This window comes from Aspergillus ochraceoroseus (genome assembly GCF_002846915.1).
Source record: "Aspergillus ochraceoroseus IBT 24754 chromosome Unknown P175scaffold_2, whole genome shotgun sequence".
Lineage (NCBI taxonomy): Eukaryota > Fungi > Ascomycota > Eurotiomycetes > Eurotiales > Aspergillaceae > Aspergillus > Aspergillus ochraceoroseus.
Genome location: NW_024468477.1, coordinates 2,016,838 through 2,037,771, shown reverse-complemented (window position 1 = coordinate 2,037,771; position 20,934 = coordinate 2,016,838). Strand labels below are relative to the sequence as shown.

At 48.4% G+C, this 20,934-nt stretch overlaps 9 protein-coding genes across 9 annotated transcripts; 4 read left to right on the top strand and 5 right to left on the bottom strand.

Annotated features, from left to right (window-relative positions):
• Positions 1-415: 415 nt before the first annotated feature.
• On the top strand, positions 416-1,011 carry P175DRAFT_0499363 (uncharacterized protein; the record flags this gene model as incomplete). The annotated part of the gene is made up of 1 exon (XM_040896723.1): positions 416-1,011. A coding segment is annotated over exon 1 (178 nt), but the record flags the coding sequence as incomplete, so codon positions are not given.
• Positions 1,012-1,863: 852 nt separating this feature from the next.
• On the top strand, positions 1,864-2,757 carry P175DRAFT_0499362 (MIF domain protein; the record flags this gene model as incomplete). The annotated part of the gene is made up of 1 exon (XM_040896722.1): positions 1,864-2,757. A coding segment is annotated over exon 1 (590 nt), but the record flags the coding sequence as incomplete, so codon positions are not given.
• A 5-nt stretch (positions 2,758-2,762) lies between these two features.
• On the bottom strand, positions 2,763-4,651 carry P175DRAFT_0147114 (bZIP transcription factor). Its single transcript, XM_040892435.1, has 3 exons — positions 4,550-4,651; positions 4,120-4,451; positions 2,763-4,035 (listed from the first exon to the last, which is right to left on the bottom strand). Exons 2-3 carry the CDS (start codon positions 4,288-4,290, stop codon positions 3,127-3,129), a joined length of 1,080 nt encoding a protein of 359 aa, XP_040754216.1. The 5' UTR covers positions 4,291-4,451; positions 4,550-4,651; the 3' UTR covers positions 2,763-3,126.
• Positions 4,542-5,085, bottom strand: P175DRAFT_0555486 (short chain dehydrogenase family protein; the record flags this gene model as incomplete). Its single annotated transcript, XM_040900637.1, has 3 exons — positions 4,542-4,839; positions 4,903-4,974; positions 5,056-5,085. The coding sequence occupies 3 exons, from the start codon at positions 5,083-5,085 to the stop codon at positions 4,591-4,593; spliced, it is 351 nt and encodes a 116-aa protein (XP_040754215.1). The 3' UTR covers positions 4,542-4,590.
• A 375-nt stretch (positions 5,086-5,460) lies between these two features.
• Positions 5,461-6,650, top strand: swc5 (putative Swr1p complex component (Swc5); the record flags this gene model as incomplete). The annotated part of the gene is made up of 2 exons (XM_040893630.1): positions 5,461-5,879; positions 5,951-6,650. 2 exons carry the CDS (start codon positions 5,461-5,463, stop codon positions 6,648-6,650), a joined length of 1,119 nt encoding a protein of 372 aa, XP_040754214.1.
• Positions 6,651-7,140: 490 nt separating this feature from the next.
• On the bottom strand, positions 7,141-8,391 carry P175DRAFT_0499360 (T2 family ribonuclease). Its single transcript, XM_040896721.1, has 5 exons — positions 8,114-8,391; positions 7,870-8,048; positions 7,686-7,801; positions 7,429-7,624; positions 7,141-7,352 (listed from the first exon to the last, which is right to left on the bottom strand). The coding sequence occupies exons 1-5, from the start codon at positions 8,353-8,355 to the stop codon at positions 7,294-7,296; spliced, it is 792 nt and encodes a 263-aa protein (XP_040754213.1). The 5' UTR covers positions 8,356-8,391; the 3' UTR covers positions 7,141-7,293.
• Positions 8,392-10,164: 1,773 nt separating this feature from the next.
• On the bottom strand, positions 10,165-11,552 carry P175DRAFT_0453786 (glycoside hydrolase family 28 protein). The gene is made up of 2 exons (XM_040894553.1): positions 10,864-11,552; positions 10,165-10,791 (listed from the first exon to the last, which is right to left on the bottom strand). The coding sequence occupies exons 1-2, from the start codon at positions 11,491-11,493 to the stop codon at positions 10,333-10,335; spliced, it is 1,089 nt and encodes a 362-aa protein (XP_040754212.1). The 5' UTR covers positions 11,494-11,552; the 3' UTR covers positions 10,165-10,332.
• A 3,819-nt stretch (positions 11,553-15,371) lies between these two features.
• Positions 15,372-15,895, top strand: P175DRAFT_0147074 (uncharacterized protein). The gene has a single exon (XM_040892434.1). The coding sequence runs from the start codon at positions 15,583-15,585 to the stop codon at positions 15,856-15,858; it is 276 nt and encodes a 91-aa protein (XP_040754211.1). The 5' UTR covers positions 15,372-15,582; the 3' UTR covers positions 15,859-15,895.
• On the bottom strand, positions 15,818-17,688 carry brlA (C2H2 type transcription factor BrlA; the record flags this gene model as incomplete). The annotated part of the gene is made up of 2 exons (XM_040900636.1): positions 15,818-17,263; positions 17,676-17,688. The coding sequence occupies 2 exons, from the start codon at positions 17,686-17,688 to the stop codon at positions 15,933-15,935; spliced, it is 1,344 nt and encodes a 447-aa protein (XP_040754210.1). The 3' UTR covers positions 15,818-15,932.
• Positions 17,689-20,934: the final 3,246 nt, after the last annotated feature.

Genomic DNA, 20,934 nt, shown 5'->3' with positions numbered 1-20,934 from the left:
TCCGGCCCTTATTGAGGTTTCATTTCATTCATAATTCATGACACTTTGGCCTCTGACTCATCCAGACGCAAGCATGCTTCATCATTGGCTGTCTCACACGTTCACCAGTTAGTCCCGATGGCTGTGTGTCATTCAAGGTGGTGGCTTTGAGCCCCTTGAGGCAGTGCCTGACTCACCAGTATGATTGATCCTTGTGGCTTCACAAGACATGACTGATGTTGGATAGTTCTGAATGAAGATTTCCAGCCGATATCACAACAATGGCTGCGTGGTGTAGAGGTATATATAATGCAGGTCCGGGGGGACATTTGGGTACTCACAGCACACACACTATCTCTCAACACCTCAACATCTTTTAATTTCTCCCTTTTAGAGCATTGCGAGCGACATTGAATTTTATTCCAACCATGGCGTCACCATCCAAAACCCAGGAAGAACAAACCCTAAGGGTTGATCCGGCTGAAGACTTTCAGCGGGCAGGCTCCCGGGAGAGAAGCCCAACACCTCCTGTCACCAAAGACACGCAGCTACAGAGATCTCCAGAAGCAAAGAGCTCGCAATCTACGGAGAATAGACTTCGACCAGTCGCAGGTATCTATGATCGCATTCTCTAGCCTAATGAAACTCTCGGCTAACATCGAGAAACAATTGGGAAGATATTGTCAATCGCCTAATTTGGGATGAAAAGTACGATAGCACGGACTACATCATTGGTTACGAGGATCGATTCGACGGACGAATGGAGGCCAGCCTTAACTCATGGAAAAGAGAATCGACAGATGAGGAATTTATTCCACAGCATCGCGTTCTCTACATCAAACGCAAGTCAGACTCGGAGATTGTATGGGATAGAAGGCGCAGGATTGACAAGGTCTTTATGAGTGGAAATTCAGCCTATGACTATCTAGAATTTCTGAATTGAATATGTCCTATTTTATTCAAAGCGGAACTGAATCTAAGGACTATGGCCGTGTTTATGGAAGACTTTCCACGGTATAGGACCACCTACCCGGAGATGGGTGATGATAACAGAACCCCCTGGTTCATCCCTGTATACATAATGGGTAATTCTAAAGTAAAAGCCCAAGAAGACTTGTATTTGTTTTATTACAAGTCAATTAAAAGCCTGGAGAAAGAAGTACTTGCCAAATTCGCTGCCCGATACAACTGGGGAAAACAGGAAGGTACCTAGACGAAATAAGTAGCAACCACAGAAGACCTCGAACATGGACGTCCTTCTGAATTGGTAGCCATTCGATAACACTTCCTCAGTGAGTCTGATCCATCGCCCTGCGGTTTGGTCCCCAATTCACACAGGCAATCTGGAGGCTGAGGATGGACGACAAGATGGCTCACAAGCGCCATAGAATCGACTTCTCCCTTCGTAGAAGGCGCCATCATCTCTCAGAGACCTCGTCTTCAAGCCTGTCTCCGACAGTTCCAGTCCTCGAATCACCCCTCTCCTTCCAAGCTTTCGCATCCCACCATGTGTCAGAGGAGGCGACCCTTCGGCAGAACAACAAGTTGAACCGCACACCAGTGAAACCGTCCATGTTCCTCGAGGACAAGGAAGACGACGACTCCCAAGCCCCGAATTTGACCCGCAGTGCACTGAAGGGTGGTAGATCAGTGCGAGTGGCACGCAGAAGCACCAGTGATGAGGAGCCATTGACTAGAACAAAGAGTCAATACTTTGAAGATGTTTTCAACACTCGTGGTCCCCGTTTATCTCCAACTACACGCATAAGCCAAGACTCACTCGTGATGATTGAGATCAAGGTGAATGTTAAGGTAAGGCTCAATGGACCCTCCCTCATAATTACAATTACTGAGACGGTAAACCATCAAGATCAAGGACGAAGACTCGGTTGTCCCGAGCGTCATGTCCCGTATGGCGCAGATTTATCAAAAGTCAGAGTCCTTCATGGTCGTCACTGTCCAACAAGATGCCTGTCTTCGGTTCGGCCACTCGACACTTCCAGCTTACTCGATGAAGGTTTTTGCTCTGCCGTACCTTATCGCCCCAATTACCAACCTTCGCAGCACAATACTTATTCAGGCCGCTATTCAAGAGATTCTGCATATTTCGCCTTCCCGAGGAGTGATATTATACATTCCCATCGCGGAAGAAAATATGGCAACTAATAACACCACCATGATGGGAGAAATAGCTCGATTAGAGCGCGAGACACATGGTCAGGAAACGGGTGTTCTGAAGTCCCTTTCGCGGACGATGAGCAGGAGGATGAAATCAACCAGTAGCCAGAGCAGACCTTTGTCAGTAGCCACCACATCATCTTGGACTGTTGAGAGTGACTCCCAGGAGGCAAAACGAGATATGCCTACAGGGTCAGAAGGTACCAATGCTTCAAAAGAGGGGAGTGCTGCACGTTCCGGAAGAGCCTCGAGAAGGCTGCATCAATTTATTTCCCGTCGAGTTCCAGAAACCTTTGAAGGGCCTAGCAATGATGAATAGGTTGCTGTTCTGCTTTTTTATCTTACTTTAGGTATGATTATCCTTTTTTCTGCCATTGTCTGAAACTACCTGGGGATGCTTCACTGAGAAGCTCATTACTTTGGCCGAAGGGGATGAAGGTGCGAGTTGGACCGGCAAGTGAGTGAGAGTCGCTCGGGTTGTTCATTCTTCATTCGCATATGTGGCTTATGTTTGGGCTTTCCTTTTTTGCACCGTTCTTTGAATGGCTATTCCGTTCGTTATATAGCTCTTAACTAGGAATTATTCTGTTCTGATCTGGGTTTCCTTGGAGCATGCTTTGTAGCCGCTGATCTCGATCGTAGCTACTGAAAGGATAAGAATTCACATGCATGAATATGAGAATAGTGTGATCGGTATTAGTATACATATTAAAGTCTATCAAGGGCTTATTACCATAAATCATAACTCTTAAAGCATGACAGGATGATGGATGATGGATGATGGATGACGGATGATTAAACGGGAATCCAACACACATTCTGCCATACCAGACTTTCTACATCGCGTCGTCGAAATCCAGCCACGCACCCATAAAGAGACCCCGCGCCACTTCAGCCCTAAGTAGAACTCCACGTCTTTCACATCGAAACCATTGCTCGTTCGCCAGGGGATCTCTCGCACGCCGTTAGTTAGTCTCGAGAAACGGGAGGAGGCGGGGCGCTCCAGACGGCAGACAAGCCGGGGTACTGCGTGCCCGCGCCACCGAGACAGATAAATGGGAACCGGGAGTCCCTGGCCGGGTTGCAGGGGGTTGTTTGTAGCACTCGCTCCAGGTAGGAGATGATTTCGTGCCGGGGGAGATGTTGCATCAAGAGCGCGAACTGCGGCCCTACTAGGTCTTGGTCGGTCAGGGCGGGATTGCTCAGATAGCGATGTCCCCCTTCCGCGCAGGCACGGAAGAACTTCTGGGTAAATGGGGTGGTGGTGGTGGTGGTGGTGGTGTACTTTATGAATGTGGGGTTCGGGGTGTCCGGGCGCGAGCATATCGGAGAATTTATAGGATATGCGTCTGCGTGGTTGGTCGATTTGATATGGGGCAGGAGTGGGTGGTTGTTTGTTCCTAGGAACCGGCGCAAGAATTTAGCGGCGGATTCATGCGATGCTCTTGGTGCTGCTGCTGCTGCTGCTGCTGCTGCTGAGGATGATGATGATGATGATGATGTGTCGGCTCCCGGATCCGCGCCGTAGGTATAGGGCGCTGAGAGCAGTGTCGTTAGTTTCTCCTGGAACTCGCCATGCTGAGTTGTGCAACTGGTTTCAGCTCGGTGGTAGTCGGAAGGCGAGGATTTGGTTTGTGTTAATTGCAAGTTAATCTCCTCGTGGAGTAAGATGGTGCTCTGGATGAGTTTGGACCGTGGCAGTGATACAGCCTGGCTAGTGACCTGATTGTGGAAGCAATCCATGATGTGACCGAGTTGGTCCATTGCATCTTCTAGTTGGTCGACTCGCGCCTTCAGTGACCCGAGAAGCGATTGTTGGCGGGAGCGATAGGCTCTCTGTGCCTCGCGGACTTGCTGCCTTCGTAGCTGGGTTCGTTGCTGCGAGTTTAAGATGAGACTTTTTTGCTTCCCTCTCAGTCTGGGGCCCCAGCGGTGCTTGGGGGACGTTTGGGATCGGCTTACCGGGTTGGAGGTCGCAGCTTGGGGCTGGCGGGAGCGGCGCCTTGTCCTTTGGGGTATTGTCAGGGTGTTTAGGGGTTGTGCTTGTAGCATGATCGTGGCGATAATATACGCAACATGTACCGGCGGTTGACGATATGATGTTTTTGAATTGTAAGGGATGAAAGACTTCATTGAGGATCATCGGATGATTCTGGATTGATGGAGATATTCCCCAAAGAGGAAGTACCGAGGTTGTCGTAGTTGTGTGGCCCTTAGGGCACATGCAAAAGATGTTCGAAGAAATAAGACAAAAAATTTGAATTTCAGATATGAATCTGAAGCCATCGATCGAGCTAGTTTAGTTTCAATCATGTCTTAGCTGCCTCCTGCCGTAGTCTAGGAAGCGGCCTACAGAGGGAGAGCGCCTGTTGTGGTGTTGTGGCCATATAACCTTTTCTTTACTACAGCCTTTGAAAATTATAACAGTGATGACTATAGCTTCGGACGATTGATCTTCGTACTGTCCATTCGAGTTCCCTCATCATCTTGTTCTGCTACTTCTAGCACCGGCAGTTCTTGCGGCATGATTCTTCGTGGTGTTGAACCAGGCACCCCAGCGTATGACGAGAAATCAGAGACGCCACGATATTTGCGCAGGAAATCTTCATCGAGAACAAGGAGTCCGTTTACGGTCTCGGCAGGGGTCTTGAGTATACTGAGGATAGCATCTGAAAAGATTGTCTTCATCATGATCAGCTACAACAGCTCATTCATTCATATGGAGGAAGGGGGAAGAAAGCATACTGCCTTTCGAAGGTCAGCCTTGGATCCGCCCTCATTAGCAGGGTTCAATTCCGTTGCAGCGGACTCAATGGCCTGTCAAGAATAGTCAAAGTCAAATCTCAGGTCTTCATCGAGGGTCCCTAAGCTTATGAATTTATAATAATGCGTGCGCACAGTAGAAGGCCAAATGCTAGTAATCACCATATTTTTCAAGCCCTGCCTCAGAGCACACTCATAGCTACCTTGCGGGTAGTTACCTAAATTTATTGAGGTAGTTCTGATTAGAAATTGATGATTATGGGCTTTACCGAGGAGCAGTCTTTTTCCTTTCCTTTTCTTTTCCTTTTTTTTTTCTTTAGAATTGCAACTTATTGAAAGGTGAGATACTTCGCTTCTGCCATATTTCCCAGGCATAACGATCTTGTATTTCTGATTGGACCATGAGGATTATGTAACTTTAAACACCTCACCGCCCGGCAGAATCGCATTCCGCGTCCCTGCCAGTTGCATCAGAGATTCAATGATTTTCTTTTTTTTTTTTCATTAAAGAAACCGCTAGTTGGCGAAGGAAAGAAGAAGATGCCCCCAGATACGACAGCCACAATGGCAGATGCTGGAATTGATTTTGACGAGGAGCAGTACGACTCTGCTGACGACGAAGACTTCACTCTTGACCAAGCAGCCCAAGAAGACGAGGACGCGGAGCTTTCGTCCTCCGAGTCGGAGAATGAGGCGACAGCAGGAGAACCGGATGCCAAGAGGCGGAAAACCAAAGCGACAACAGATAAGATTGCGCTGGATGGCTCGGAGCTGGATTCAGGTGATGAGGCGATGATCCGCAAAGCGAAGGAGAAGAAGCAGAAGCAGAAGCAGAAGCACAAGGGCAAGGGCAAGGGGAGGAAGGGAAGCGATGAAGAGGATGAAGCTGTGGATTTCGATGACGATGAGGAGGGCGGGGCTGGAGGATTTGTGAAAACGCGAGCGATGAGGATGCAAATGTATGCTTTCTTTCTTGCCTTTTTCTTGAAACCCCGCGGATGTTTATAGATGGAAACTAACTGTTTTACAGGCAAGAAGAGCGAAAACCGCTTGCGAGAATCGACGGCGCCACGATTGATGTCGATGCAATATGGGCCCAGATGAACGCCCCTAATCAGGGGTTAACGTCGTCGGAACTTGAGAAGGACACCGCCCTCATTGACGGCGAGAAGGAGGACGTTGAAATGCACAGTCAGGAAAACATTGCTCCGGCCAGCCAAGAGAAGCGGTCTCTAGCAAAGTATTCTGAGGGAATGATAAAAATCAAGCGCACCTACAAGTTCGCGGGAGAAACCATCACAGAAGAGAAACTGGTTCCGAGGGATTCAGCGGAGGCGAAACTCTTCATGGCTAGCGAGAAGGATGGCGAGGCCGTGGCGTCGACGATGGATGATAATGAGATCTCGAAGGAGGCACTGAAACTTCGTCGACCGTTGCGTAAAGTCTCGCGGTTTGATCCCAACCCAACCGGGACTATCAAGAAGAGCTGGGAGAAGCAGGCTATTCCGGCAGGTGCTGGCCAGGATGAGAATGCCGGTGGACCGAAGATCAATACTGTTGAGAAGTCGCGGATGGACTGGGCTGCGTATGTCGACAGTGCTGGCATCAAAGACGAACTTAGGGTTCATAGCAAGGCCAAGGAAGGGTTCCTTGGTCGTATGGATTTCTTGGATCGTGTCGATGCAAAAAGAGAGGATGAAAGGCGGAATGCACGCCTCAAAGGGAGGTAATAGGCTTTTTACCTCGTCACCCATTGACACGCCCGGATGCTGGTCATCTATCTAATAATGCCCTCCCTTCCCTCAGTTAACGCTGCATGAGGGTTTCTTTTATTACCTCATTCTATCCTCTGTTCGGTGGCATCTACCAATGCCATATTTTATACGGGCCTTCCACCCGAGGGTACCCTGTCTTCTGTGGACATTGTGAGATGTGGTTTACGTACAAACTATCCCCCTTCCCACGCATTGACTATGTTCACGAGCAGGAGTTTGCTAGCTCTGGCAGAACTGAAATCCACTGCCATTTCGAAGCTAGGTCTCGCTACGCCTTTTTAAGGCAAAGGAGCGTGTTATCCTGGAGAGATTGCTCTCACAGGGGCACATACTACACTGTATCAACCATGTATGATAGAAAACAGCAGATGCGCCTAGATATCCAAGGCTTACTCAGGTACATACAAAGCATAAATTAAGCGAGTGCGTATTTTCAAGCAAAGCACCAGAGACAACATGGTTTGTACCGGCCATCATCCACATTTTATGTTCATCGTGATGTATGTATATACATTGACATAGGCTATTGATAGAGAAACGCTTAGCACTTGAAAGAAACCACTGGTGTATCTTATTCTCGCCTCTACTAGCCCTTCGTCTAGTAGGAAGACTTAGGGTTATAGCTGATGCCGGAGCTGGGGCAGGAGGAAGACGAGACTAGATCCAGTTAGAAATGGGTTGGTTTCAATGTCACGCATGCCTCGGCTCAAGAGGAAATGGTTAGGTAACTTACGCGGCTCGGCAGAAACGTAGGTGCCGTCGATTGCGTTACCCTTGACGTTGAAGAAGTACCAGACCTGGTTGAGGTTGCCGTCCTTGCAGCCAACGTAGGGGGCATAGCCGTCGTGGATCGCGGCGAGAGCGTTCTGGATATCGGCTAGGTTGTAGGTGTTGTAGTCGGATGGGGTGATGCCGGCATCGGAAAGGGCCTGTAATGGTTGGTGGGTGAGATATAGCTTGTCGAGAAGCTCATCATGGACGATGGCTTACCTGGTAAGTGTTGCGGGTCTTGAAAAGATCCACGACCTTTTGGAAGAAGTCACCGACTTCTTCCTGTGCGGTGTAATCGGTGTAGCAATCAGGGTTAAGAGTGTTGATGCAGGTTCCTGGACAGGTGGGCTCGGGTCAGTGCATCGTTTCCGGGTGTAAATGTGGGTTATAAAGGAATATTCACCGTGCTTGTTCCATTCGTGCTCCCAGAACGATTCATCATTACCCTCGTAGTCCTTCCAGTAGGTTTCCATGTACGACAGGAGCTCGGTACGGCCCTGGTTTTGAAGAATGGTGGTAATATCGTCGTACTCGCGGGACGAATCGCAGTATTCCTGATATGTGCCGTCGCAGTTATCTGGCCTGTGAACTGGTCAATGATCGACCCCCAAGGTTCCATATGCGGGGGATTCAAGCATTAAGCTTACCAAAGTCCGTGAATTGTCCAAGAGTCGCTTGGGCCGGTGGAAGGGTTGTAGTCCCAGAACTGGGTCTGGAGGAGAGACCCTCCGGGGGAATTGTAGCAGCAAGAGGCAGCGGTGCTGGAGCTGGAACAGCTCAGAGGGCTGTTGGAGGAGCAACTCTCAATGCCTGCCAGGACGCTGGGGGCAAGTCGCATGGTGAGTAGGGCAAGCATGCCCGCAGAAGGCATAGACTTTGTGAAAGCCATTGCGAATAATTTTCACTTGTTTGACGGGACTTGAGGCTTGAATGAAGGTAGGGATCAGATTGGGAGAGAGCTGGGTGTAGGCCATGTTTTATAGTCGGCGTAGCGACCATAAATGGGAAAGCCAAACAAGCCCACAAAGAGCTGTCCATCTATCCATAACTACCCGCGTTCCTCTCGAGCATCGACTTGCTTTGTATTCATTGATGGGGTGATAGCCCATGTGCTGATAAGGGAGTGCTGATTTGACCAAAGGGTTAACTCGTGCATGAGATCTAGCAGAAGCAGCTAATGATCAAATACTACCATTTGTACTTCTCTTGACCCCATCGGCCACTAACGGAAGCGGCGCCGATGAAGAGGCCAATTGCATGCCGTAACGGGAGTGGGCAGGCGGGCGGCCCTATGACGATCCCCCGGCAAGGGCGGGCTTGTTTGGCTGAAGAGTGGAAGCTATGGTGATCAAGGCTGCCGACCTCCCAAGTCTAGGATTCCGCTGTGCATTAGAACGTTGCATCGGCAGTCTGTTGTTTCTCGTGATAGAGGAGCCGATCTAACCACTCGCACCACGAAACAAATTGTTCCTGTCAGACTAATTCTTGGACGGTCAAATCACCGCCGTTTGATCGGCACGCTTTGCTCATTGCTAGTATGAAAGGGATCGATCGATCGTTCTTCCTTTCCGTATACCGCCGTGCTCCACATGAGGACAATATAACAAGTATCGTGGCCGTCCTGTAAAGAGTCGCTCATGCATGATAGGTATTAATGGAATTAATTAAAGGTTGAACATCTTCCATCAAATTCTTTGCCAAAATATTCCCTGACTGGCAACTCCGCGGAGTTGGAGGGTGGGGGTTTCGATGCAACCGACATCCCGATGTTCATGAGTGTATACCTCCATGAAGTGATATTAATGTTGTAAGGGGAGGGGAGCGTAGTTGATATATGCAGGAAACAGGATCTATTGGAGATAAACCTTTAGATGATACGTGCTTTCTAATGAGCTGTTAGCAATAAAGGCCATGCAATACTCTCTCACAGCTGTCCATACCATCGAGCTAGTTCACTGACTAGGAGCTAGCTTCGTGCTGTTGCACTTTGTGAGTACATATTTGCTATCAGGATGGATATCGATGATGGTTCTTGGCCAAGGAGAGAAGAGAGAAGAGAGAAGAAGAGGAGGAGGAGGAGGAGGAGGAGGAGGAGGAGGAGTTTTTTAACCTTCACAAAAGTCAAGTGATATCTGCTTCACGTTGATACCACCCACCATCATATCTTCAACCTATCAAGTTATCTGCATTCATGCATTTTCTTTGGTCTTATTATGGTTAAGCAACACCGGCTGGTGATTATGAGAAAAGTAAATCCTCAGATACAATTCTCTCTCAACAGGTCATCCTCCGCAAAACATCTGGGATTTTCCAGCCATATCAAAACTTCGAGTCGGAGTTAAGCTCTCTCCCCGGAAGCACGGGGTATGAGATTAGGAAAGGCCTTGGTGAATGCAATCATGCAGCGAGCAAACGAGCTAGGATCAAGGGGCGATTGGACTGTATAAACGGGCGCGGGATTTGTTGAAATACATCCCTACTATGAGACGCCCTTTGAAGCAAACGCTTTTCCTTGGGTTGGATCTTACTCGATAAACATGGTTTGTCTCCGGTGCGTTGACTTGAATCATTAAATAGCCAGCCCTAAAGAGTACTCACTCTGCTCTATGTAAATGCAAGTCCTCCAAGGTCTATGCAGTGAAAATAAGCTTGTGACTAGTCTTGATATACAGCTGTAGAAAAGTACCAGTAGTTGGCTGGGGATAAAAGAATTAATTAGAGATATTATGGTTTTAATGTGTTGGTAACTGCATAATGCAGTACAGTGATTAAAAACACGACAAGAAAAAGGAGCAAAGAGGTCGATATATATATATATATATATATATGTTGTTATTCCCCCCCAGGAGGAAAACCATTGAATAACCTAGCAAGAAGCAACCGAAGGATGGTTCTTGCATGCGCTCGACTTCTTACCGCCAGTGATCTTGACACCCTCCCAAGTCCATTCAGAGCAGCTACCGCTACCGCAAAGCAGATACACTTCTGTGGCTTTGTTGTCCACGGTACCGGTCACCCTGTCGAGAGTGATGTCTTTGATAGCAATGCCGTTGGTAGGGTTGCCGGTGGGCTTGCCGTCCTCGTAGTCCTGCTGGATGACAATACCGTAGTTGGTAATACCGGACATGGCAATGTTGGAATAAGTGACGCCGGAAACGGAGCCAGTGGCGCCATGGATGGTCTTGATGCGGACACCGTTCATGGAGTTGATCACGCTGGAGTGCTCGATTGTGACGTTCTTGACGATGTTGTCGGATCGCCCGCCAACGGAGCCAATGGAAAGACCGTGGCCGCCAACGCACGTACCGCCGGTGAAGTAGATGTTCTAGAAAGGTGAAATTAGTAAGGTGATGCGTTGATATTAATGGGGATAGATAAAAGAGAGAGAAGGGGGTACCTCGCCCGAGTTGACTGCCAGACAGTCGTCCTGGTTGTGAACAGTTGGATTGATAATGTTGACTCCGACGGAGTTGCCAACATCGAACGCGTCGGTGTTATGCCCACCAAGAGTGTCGCCATCGGCATTGTTGATGACGATATCGGTGAGAGTGATGTCGTTTGCTGCAATACTGAAGGCCATCAAAGGAGTGTCCTTAATATGAAGTCCGGTGACGGAGGAGGAGTCAAGACCATGCGCGTAGAAGAACTTGGGCTTGACCTTGCCGTTGGTGCCCTTGCCGTCCCACCAGCGGGCACCATTGCAGTTGATGAGATGGCCATTGGCGCCGGTAACGGTGATATCCTGACCACTCATTGAGATCAAGGGTCCATGCCATTCTTGATATCCGAAAGTGGTGGTTCCTTCGAAAATGACATGAGTACCTCTGGCAAGACCAGTCAAGTCCAGGGTGGTTCCAGCTGGAACTGCAATATTGTCAAGAACGATGGTCGAGCATCTGGCTTTACTAGCCTTCACTGCCGCCGCCGAGGTAAAGGTGCAACTGGAGCGGGCATCAATAGGAGAAGCGCCAACAAGGGCAGCCCCAGCAGCCAGGCTGTAGGCAAGAATTGAAGTTAAAGAGTGCATGATTAAATGAGTGATATTGATAGAATGAAAGTGAATGAAAGTGAATGAATGAATGAATGAATGAATGGAGGGTTTACTTCTTTGCAAACCTGCGGTCCAGCTTCTTATATATATACGATTGGATTGTGCCATATAGAGTAGACACCGTCTCCCTCCAAAGAGGCCACTGACTCGGTGCCACCAGTTCTATTGGAGGAGAATTTTACTTTTTCATCCCTTATCTTCAGATGGATGGGACTAAGCTTTAAGGGGACCAGTATGGAACGTTTCTAAACCAGTGGGTATGTTTCATGTGTTCGTTCTAATTGTATGATTCAAGTGTTGTTCATTAAGCCAATTTGGCCGTGTTTTAATCTATAAACACCCTAGAAAGAACCGCTCCCAGAAGTCGTACACTCCTGTATCAGCCGATTAATTTCCCACGTGTATTGTCGTCTGCCGAGCCGTCCGAGAATTTTAGTTTATATTTGGCTTCAGGGTTCGTCTTGTTAAAACTTCCATATGACTAGCTGCCAGCAGGCCAAACCCCAATCCGCTGCAGCCGAGTGAACTCGGCTCCGTTTTCGACTCGTCCAACTCCGTACGAGGAACGGCGGAAAATACGAGCGAGGAGAATTATCTACATGGAGGAGGAAAACAGGAGAACAGTGACGATCTGGCGGGTCCTTCAATTTTGTCAGTGAAACTCTATTGAATCCGTGGCGGCGCCTAGAACGTGCAGGATATATGGGTTCACGCCGAAGAATCACCTAGCAACTAGGCTGGGGAGATTTAGAGCGACGCTACTCGATAGCTTAGCATGCGAACATAATTTAGGAGATATTCGCTTCTTCCAATCATAACCCACAGAAAATTGGGACGGCCAAACGCTCAAACGATATGGTCCGAAAGCGCACCGAGCAGTCAACTCCGTGCAAGGTAAAAACAGGCAATGGAGTGAAAATCAGTTGTTCTACTCTGTATGGGATTGTTTGGACATCCGTAATTAATGTACCAACTAGACCTTTCCCTTATAAGCTAAGCTTTTTTTTGCAATATTGGTCTATTCCTTCCCGAGGGTATGTTTTGGATTACTATGAGGGACCTTTTAGCTTCATCTATTTGCCGCCGCCTAACCGGTAGAGGAGGGCAAGCTCCAGTCACCAGGGTTGCAGCAACGGCGATCAAAAGTGGACTGGATTTGTCATGGGGTTAAAAAGCTACTGTTCTGTAGGACAGCTTATATTAAAGACTCAGACTACGGCGGGGGGGGGAGGTTCGAAGACCAGCTAGTAACTAGGTAGCAGCTACGGAGTAGGTATGTACTCCGGAAACCAGGACAATATCAGGGGGAATAGCAAAGTGAATTGAACGTTGATGTCGCTTTCTTTTTTTTTTTTTTTTCTTGGTTTCGTCTTTGCATGAAAACCTGGAGGCCGCAAGAAGATGCAGTATAAATTTTAGCCCTAGACTACCTACCGGTATGATGATGAGTATTGAGCTTCAACCCTTTCGTCTTCTGGAGAAGGTAAAACAAACTACCACGCTCCACTGCCCACTAGCATAGCACCCATTCCTACCAGACGACAATATGGCCCCATTTCCAATTCCCGAAGCATGAATACTGATCTCAATACTCTTCGGTACTTTCGGGTGTACTCAGCTCGCACCAATATCATCCCGATAACTCACACTCTCACACTCTCACACTCAAAAGCTCGCACGCGGATCATCGGCCTGTGAGACAAATCGTGTGAGTACTTACTCTGTGAAGCGGGGAGAACCCCAGCATCATGTGAGTATCAGTACTGTCGGGGTTGCGATGATGTTCGTGCTATGCATGAAGTCAAAGTATACGGACTCACCGGGTTTGTGTCAAGAGTCATATTTGCTCCTGTACACACAAGTATTGCAAGAGTAGTTATAAATTTCCCTTTAATATAAGTGCCCGAAACCGCGACCCAGGCGATGCCCATTGCGCGCGATGGATTGCGAAGTTGTACCTGGCTACTATGTAGATCAGAGGCGAACCCGAACCCCTTTCCTTGTATGTGAAGAGGGAGCAGAATTGCTGTATCCGAGAGAGAGTCTCATAGTTGGATCACAAGCTTGGTGTTGCACCTGACGGCCTTAGGTCCTAGCCGAGTTGTAGGGCGAGTTATTAGCGAGACGGAGTGAATCAATCACGTATCCCTCTCGTATTTCATCGACTCTTTACCTGCCTCTGGGAGAAAGCTGTGAAGCCCTCCTTATGCAATTGTCGCATTCGAGAAGTACCTAGGTAGTGCAGCCGTACTAACGAACTAACCTATAGATATAGTCAGTCAGGGAAACCGAACTGAGTGAGTGAATACGATACGAGCCCGCCAAAAGTCAGCACCAAGAACGACGGCGCGGCTAGTCTTCAGTTCCGACCCTTGTCTGGCTCCTTTCACCCGTCGCATCGGGTGTTTTAGGTCTTCGATGGATCGTGATCGCTGATATACAGAGAGCAGGCCATATTAGTAAGTGGGGAAGGTTAGTAAAGTCGCCTCCGGGCTGCAAATGCATTTGGCTGTTGGTGGATCGAGGTAATACGGAGGACACTAAACTAGTAGTAGTAGTAGTAGTAGTAGTACTGGTAGGAGGGATACGAGTAGGAGGGATACTTGGTAAGGATGTTACGAGTTAACTACTAACTAGTACCTAAGTAGTTATACACTGTCTGTACAGTATACCAGACAGAGAGAGAGAGAGAGAGAGAGTCAGTCTAGGCCAACACTGTTACATTGACATAGTATAGCCCTAACCAGAACTCCAAGGATACATACTCTGTAGCACCAGAGTTACATCTAAGCCAGCCTGTCAGATCTAGTTCGAGGGTGCTCATGGCTCAGAACATTCCAGGGTAGAAGGGGCTAGGCCAACACAATAAATAAGTCAGGAGAAGGAATTAAATAATTCGCATCTGTTCCCCCAGCAGGGAAGGGGGGAGGGTCGGGCATGTGTGGGACTGGTCGCTCCCTGGAGATTAAGCGCAGAGAGGTGTGTGTGTTCCCGGTAACTGGAATCCTTAGTGCATGGTACCTACCTCACCTAGCCTCACGACTGGAAGAGTACTTACTTACTTACTTACTTACTCCTCACCAGTGCATTCCGGAAAGAACTTTACTGTAGCTGTAGCTGTAGCTGTACCTCGGAATTCAGAGGCGCGATGTTACCTTGGAAAAGCTCGGGGTTAGGGTTCATTCAGTCCAGGAACTGGAAAAAGCCACGGCATGTATGTTATGGATGGAAAACTCAGTGACCGATTGATTTATTAACAGGCTCAGATCAGATGCTATTGGACTAAGCATCCATGCATCGCGGTTGGGTTCTATTCTTCTTTTCTTCCTCATCCTCCACGCTCAACAGTGGGGAGACGGATCTCTACAGTTGTAGATGGATCGACGGTAGCCTGACCTCACCTATGTATGTATGTACCTACTACTTGAGTAAGATAGATGTATGTCTGCGATGGACACACCTGATACATGGCCCGCCCCCCCTCTCAACACCAATAGTTATGGTCAAAAGCGACTCATGCATCGTATCGTGTCCAGGTGACACCGACTCCCGAAGAAGATTCTTGCAGGAAGCGGCAGGTGGGAGGAATTGGAAACAGTTCCTCCTAGCTGAGACCAAGAAGAACAGACGACAGACACACGCACCGGTCAGGGTACAACCTGTGCATCGCAGACCCAGATCGCCAGGATCGCCAGGACGGCACCAAACACTAACTACGCCACGCCTCCAAATAAGATCCGTCAGAAAACATCCCCAAAGCAAAGCCTCGCCAAACTATGTGAATAGGCAATGAATAATGGTGGAGACTGGGTTCCAACGGGATAACGTCCGAGGCAGTTACGTAGCGTATCTTGTGGGCTTCCGTTTGCTGTATTGTTCCTATCTAAAATAACATATCTTAAGGATAATAATCATAATAATATGTCTAACTAGTATTATTCCCGTCTGGGGTTGAGATATCGATAGATCAGGTCAGATCGAGAAATAGCATAACCAAGTCACTCTCGATTGTACAAAAAAAAAATAATAATACCTGCCCCCACTCCGTTTTAGCCTGTCCGGTTGATGCATGATTATTTTGGATTGAAAAGGAAACAGCCACTCCCAGAGCACAAACCCTTGGTGAAAGAAGACCGGCGAAGGAAAATAGCCTGTAATGTGTTCTACAGAAAAAAAAAAAAAAAAAAAAAAGAAGCAGAAGAAAAGAAAAGAGGAAAAGGAAAAAAAAAAAAAAAAAACACGAGAAAAGGAAAGATGAAAAGCGATCAGAGAGCTAACGCCGTGAAGCGCCGACCGGGGTCTTGTCTGGTCGAGTGTGACGGTGCCCATCTAAAGACATAAGGAAACTTGGCATAGCATTCAGCTAGCGGGTATCATATTGCTTTCCACGCAGATCAGACCTTCTAGAGGCCCTTTTACTCTTCCCAGGCATCCACGCTAAGGTCTCGGGCGCTTGGGATGGGATCTTCAAGCTTCGATCCATATATCGGGCGACCGTCTTGCGTTAGCTGTCCTCGGAAGTCTGGATCGTAATCAGGACTATTTTCGTCCAGGGTGGCCACGTATCGATTACGCCCGCCCCGTTTGCTATGAGTCTTGGTGTAATGAGCATTAAGATTATCGCTTCTCGAAAAGGCGCGGTGGCACCCGGGGACCCAGCACACATGCGGCTTCTCCTTAGAGTGGCTCTTCATGTGTCTCTTGAGGTGTTCCTGTCGTTTGAAACGACCATTGCAGCCAGGTTCCCGGCATTTAAACTGGACCTGCTTGATAATAGGCGGTAAATTCTCCAACATGAGGTTCTGCTTGGAGCTCTGCTTTCGCGCCACCTTTCTGGACCCTGTACGGTGTGGGCGTTGAAGGCCGTCCCGATACACGGGAGACTGCTGGAAATCGTCCATGTATTCAGCTGGGCCACCCGAAAGGCGGCTCATTGGGGTGTCTGCCCCGGAGGCGGTACCGAGGGAGCATGAACGCACAGGTGTAGTGGGGCTGTGTTGTTTGAAGACACTAAGAGAGGTCGGAAACTCTGTGTATGACGGCGGTGGAGTAACAGGGGCGACTTGCGATGGGGCGATCGTTTGGGGTGCAATGGAGTCTGTAAGTGGCATCCAAGACATGTTGCCCATGGACATCGAAGTAGGAACACGCTCCGGATGGTGGAAGATCGATCGAGATAGGCATGGATTGGTTGTGGATTCCGGCAGATAGGCCGCATGGTGGTGACGATAGTTGTTGCGAGTCATCGCAGGATATTGCTGCATCGCATGTTGATATGAAAGTCCTTGTGCAGCGTGGTCGTAAGTCTTGGGCGCATGAGAAGGGATCCATAGCTGCTCAATATTCTCGTCGTAACCGGCGAGAAAGTCAGTCATCGGCATCCGTTCCGGTGCTTCCATGTTGCCATAGGGGAGTGCCATGTTCTCGCTTGAAGCCATACTAGCAAGGCGAAAGGCACTACGCATTTGCGTGGAACCGGTGTGTCGTTCGTACATGTGATGGGGAAACGATCCTCCTTCCTGCCACCCGGGCGATTCCAGCGAACCGTGGCTATAGATGCTTGTCGGGGTGGGTGTTGGCGAGTCCAGCGGGGAGAAACTCGAGCTCATGGATGGGCATTCGTTGGAGCCCAGGGATGAACAGTCAACTTCAACAGTCAGACAATCCGATAGGTTGCCCTGATGTCTCATATCTTCGAGCGATCCGGGTTTGCGATTCTTTGCGAGAGGTGCGTCGACTTTGTCACCTATCGCGGCACCGTTCAGCGTTATGTAAATGATTCAAATGTCAAGTGTGGAAAGCTAGATAGCCAGGCACTTAGGGCCAGTGAAGCAATGCAAGGAAGGAATCGGTGAATGAATGTGTGTGGTAGTATGATATGACAGTGCTATGGGATGGTGGGTGGTATATGCTAGAGAATGTAGTGGGTGGGTATAGTAAAAAGAAAGACAGGAGAGACCGTAAAGGACTGTGGCCTAGTACAACCAAAGACCAGGAAAAAGAATGAAGGAAGGTCGAAGTGGGTTGGGAAGGAGAAAGAGAAAGAGCAAGAGGGAAGTGAGGTTGGGGGATGGGAATGGAGGAGATGCGAGATGAAATAAACAAATCCTCAGAGCAGGTATATGGGGGCGGGTCGAAAAGAGGTCGATCACACTTACCGTGAGAAGTCATTGCTCTTCCCCGAAGGAGAAGTACCGATGAGAGTCAAAAAGAGAAAGACCAAAGGCAGAAAGAGGGGCGCGTCGCGTTCCTTTCGAGGCCCTAAGCAAGGCCAGGAATGTACGCTATAGAGTTGTTCCTCGAGTAACCGCGGGAGATAGACGTTCGGGCTTGGGGGAGGTGGGCAGGCTGCGAATGTTCTGGACTGGAGAGATTGGTCCTCGAGTCGCACGGTTTCCTAGGAGGCGCGAATATGTCTAGGATCCCCAGCGAAACGGCGCGTTCTAGGGTGGTGGTTCCCCCGGTAGATAGATGAGCGAGGTGAACGAGACGGAGGTGGCGGGATCGATAGTCCGCCCTTCAACGCGATATTCCGGATGCTCTGGTCCAACCGGCGTCGTGGATGGGGGGAAGAGGTGGATAGACGACGAGAACAGTGGAGGAGAGGTAGTCGTTCTTGTCTCAGGTGCAGAGGGATGATGTAGTTATAGATAAACGTCGGCAGGGGGAGCAAGGGGACAATGGATCCAATTGAATCAACGACGCAGGTAGACGGAACGATGTCTTAGGATGATAAAGCTTCAAGAGGGCAATGTGGTTTCTAATGGAGAGTGACTTGGTTGGAGAGGGAGGTCTGGGAGGTTGAATCCATATAATATAGGAATCCAGATCGACTTGCAGAAGGGGAGAAGAACCCTTTTCCTCTTTTCGGCAAGGCAGCCACAACGGAAGCCAAAAGAGATGAACAATGGGGGACTTTCTTAGTCCAAGATTCAAAAGCAAGAAGAGAAGAAGTAAATTCGCGTGTAGAAAGAGTCCAGTACTCGGAACATCTGGGTGTGTGCTATCATCCCTCACTTTAGAGGAGGCCGCAGGAGAGGGAGGAGGGGGGTATCTATTCCCTCATTTATTATTCTCTAGTTGATTCTTGAATTTCCTGGGGGAGATTTGGGATTTTTCCTTTTTCTTTTCCTGTTTTCTTTTTTTTATTATTATTTCTTTTGGTTTTCTTTTCTTTTTTTTTTTTTTAATTCCCCTGATTAATGTAAAATTTAACTATTATTTTTTTTTGTATTCTTCGTCTATTTTCACTCAAACACTCGATTCCTGTTTCCTTGTCTCCTTGGATCGTTCTCAGAGATTTGACTCTCAGGACCTTTGGTCATTCCATTTTCCGGTTTTATTTTGTATCATCCGAGGAGGAGCTCTGACAGACGCAAGAATGTATAAGGAGTGAAGAGAGAGAGAGAGAGAGAGAGAGAGAAAGCAACGAAAGAAGAGGAATGTTCCAACGTCAGAGTATCATCCGACTAGTACCTTAGCAAAGGTTAACTTTAATGAAGATCCTGGGGGTGAATCGGTATCAAGCGTCTAGATTCGGGATCGTCGGCGGTTCCCCTTCAAGCCTCTTGAAGTCAAGTCAGGCCAGGTCAGACCGGGCGGGGAATCAGAGGCTAATGAAAGTAAAAGCGCAGTTCTCATGAGCATTGCCCATAACTAGCTGTAGAAACCTGGATGATCGTCGGAGATTGGTGAACCGGCTCCATGTGGAGCAGGAAGTTTTTTTGTCTCGACTAATATTCCAGAAGTAATAGTAGAAAAGAAAGGGAGAAATCCCAGATCTCCAGTCAATATTGTTCGACGTACGTGCAACCATACTGTTGGTAATTGCTTAGATCCTTTTGCCTCATTCCTCTCCAGCCGCGGATCGTCACTAACGGAGTATGATGATGGTTCAAGTACAAATTTCATCGATGGATCCAGGAATACACAATCACTATCCCTCTCTAGGGATAAAGCTCGTCCAAGAAGTTAAACTAAAACAATCGAATTGATCTTCGAACCCACCGAAAAAGGGTAACAGCTCTGGAAATCCTCAATTGCTTGCCATTCCATGGTCCCAGCCAATCCTATAAGCACAGACTTGGGAAATCGTTTGCTGGTCTCGGGTCTGTGCGAACCTGGCCTCCAGTGCAGATTATATTATTATGGACATACATCATCGAGCCCTACTCTTGTTCTTGTGGTTCTATTTCTATCGACTTCTTACTCGTGCATCTTCGATCCCTGCAGATAATAAATCACGATCGAACAGGGACGTTGAATCGAGGGAACCCGAAGGTACTTTTGATTCTCCTCCTGGCTACTGCGAATCGTACGAGACCGGGACGTTGCAGAAAGGGACCTTCGGATCCTTTTACCACCTTGTATCTAGAAACTAATTCTGGACAGAGGGAGGAGGATGGACCCGTACTAAATGCAGCTTGAACGCCTCCTCATTCTAGGATCGACCATATTTGGTATGTGAAAACGGGTGGAGCGTAGATCCCTGAATCAGATCACCGGCACATCATCATCCACTCAAGGCCCATTTAGTTAGAGAGGGCTGCTGCAGGTGTGGAGTTGGGCTTCTCTTCTCGGTCCCAGCCGCATCGATTAATTCATCATCGTTATTCGAGGGAACTAGGTAACTACCCAATCCGAATCCTGCCCAAATGCCAATGGTCAGGAACGCTCGGATTAGCTTTTGACCAAAGTACTAACGAAGGTACTAGATAGACATCTGGAATGTGGGGACTTGAACAGGGAGTTCAATCTTGCATCCTAAATGATCTTCATGGATTGTCGTCAGTACATAAGCAGTACTCGCCTTAGCACCGAAACATGTCCGCTATCGGCTCGTTACTCGAGACCCATTCTCAACGGTCGCTTGCTATCCTACTACTACCTACCTAGTTACAGTACCTTGCAAAGTAGACTTCTTCGTACCTCTCCCAGCGTGTTGGATTTCTGACCTGTCACGCGTCACGGCGTTTATGCCAGAGGTTATTCGTCACAACAAAGAATGGCACTGACTCGTTCGCATCAACTGATTGGAGGGACAAAATGTTGAGCAATTGCCACCCTCAGTCCTTCTCACTGACCGCAGCTTCCAATGAGCTCAGAATCAGATCCTGATCTGATGCTCCAGCTTGAGAGACACAAAGCGTCGTGGTGGTTAGTTGTTGTTCCACGTTATCCTTCATTTCCTGATATCTCTCCTCCGCCTCGATCCATTCCATACGGAAGGGGGGGAGCCTGGAGCCATACCTACCTACATTTTACACAGGGTCAACTGTGGCGGTGACGTTCCGACGGTCGATCTCTTGGATGTTGCAGCAGTAGTAGTCGTAGTAGTGTATACTTCTTGCAGCTGTCCATACTTCCACCCATTACTCTCACAAATTTAAATAAGTGTTAATATTAGTGTGGTTTGAT

Bases quoted from the DNA above. Each gene is read 5' to 3' on its own strand.
- P175DRAFT_0147114 (XM_040892435.1), bottom strand. From the start codon at position 4,290: ATGAAGTCTTTCATCCCTTACAATTCAAAAACATCATATCGTCAACCG. The intron at 4,036-4,119 runs GTAAGCCGATCC...TTAAACTCGCAG, and splicing joins AAGCTGCGACCTCCAACCCG to CAACGAACCCAGCTACGAAG.
- P175DRAFT_0499360 (XM_040896721.1), bottom strand. From the start codon at position 8,355: ATGGCTTTCACAAAGTCTATGCCTTCTGCGGGCATGCTTGCCCTACTC. The intron at 7,802-7,869 runs GTGAATATTCCT...CCACCTGTCCAG, and splicing joins GCACGAATGGAACAAGCACG to GAACCTGCATCAACACTCTT. The intron at 7,353-7,428 runs GTAAGTTACCTA...AACTGGATCTAG, and splicing joins CTACGTTTCTGCCGAGCCGC to TCTCGTCTTCCTCCTGCCCC.
- P175DRAFT_0453786 (XM_040894553.1), bottom strand. From the start codon at position 11,493: ATGCACTCTTTAACTTCAATTCTTGCCTACAGCCTGGCTGCTGGGGCT. The intron at 10,792-10,863 runs GTACCCCCTTCT...TCACCTTTCTAG, and splicing joins TGGCAGTCAACTCGGGCGAG to AACATCTACTTCACCGGCGG.
- P175DRAFT_0147074 (XM_040892434.1), top strand. From the start codon at position 15,583: ATGCATGATTATTTTGGATTGAAAAGGAAACAGCCACTCCCAGAGCAC.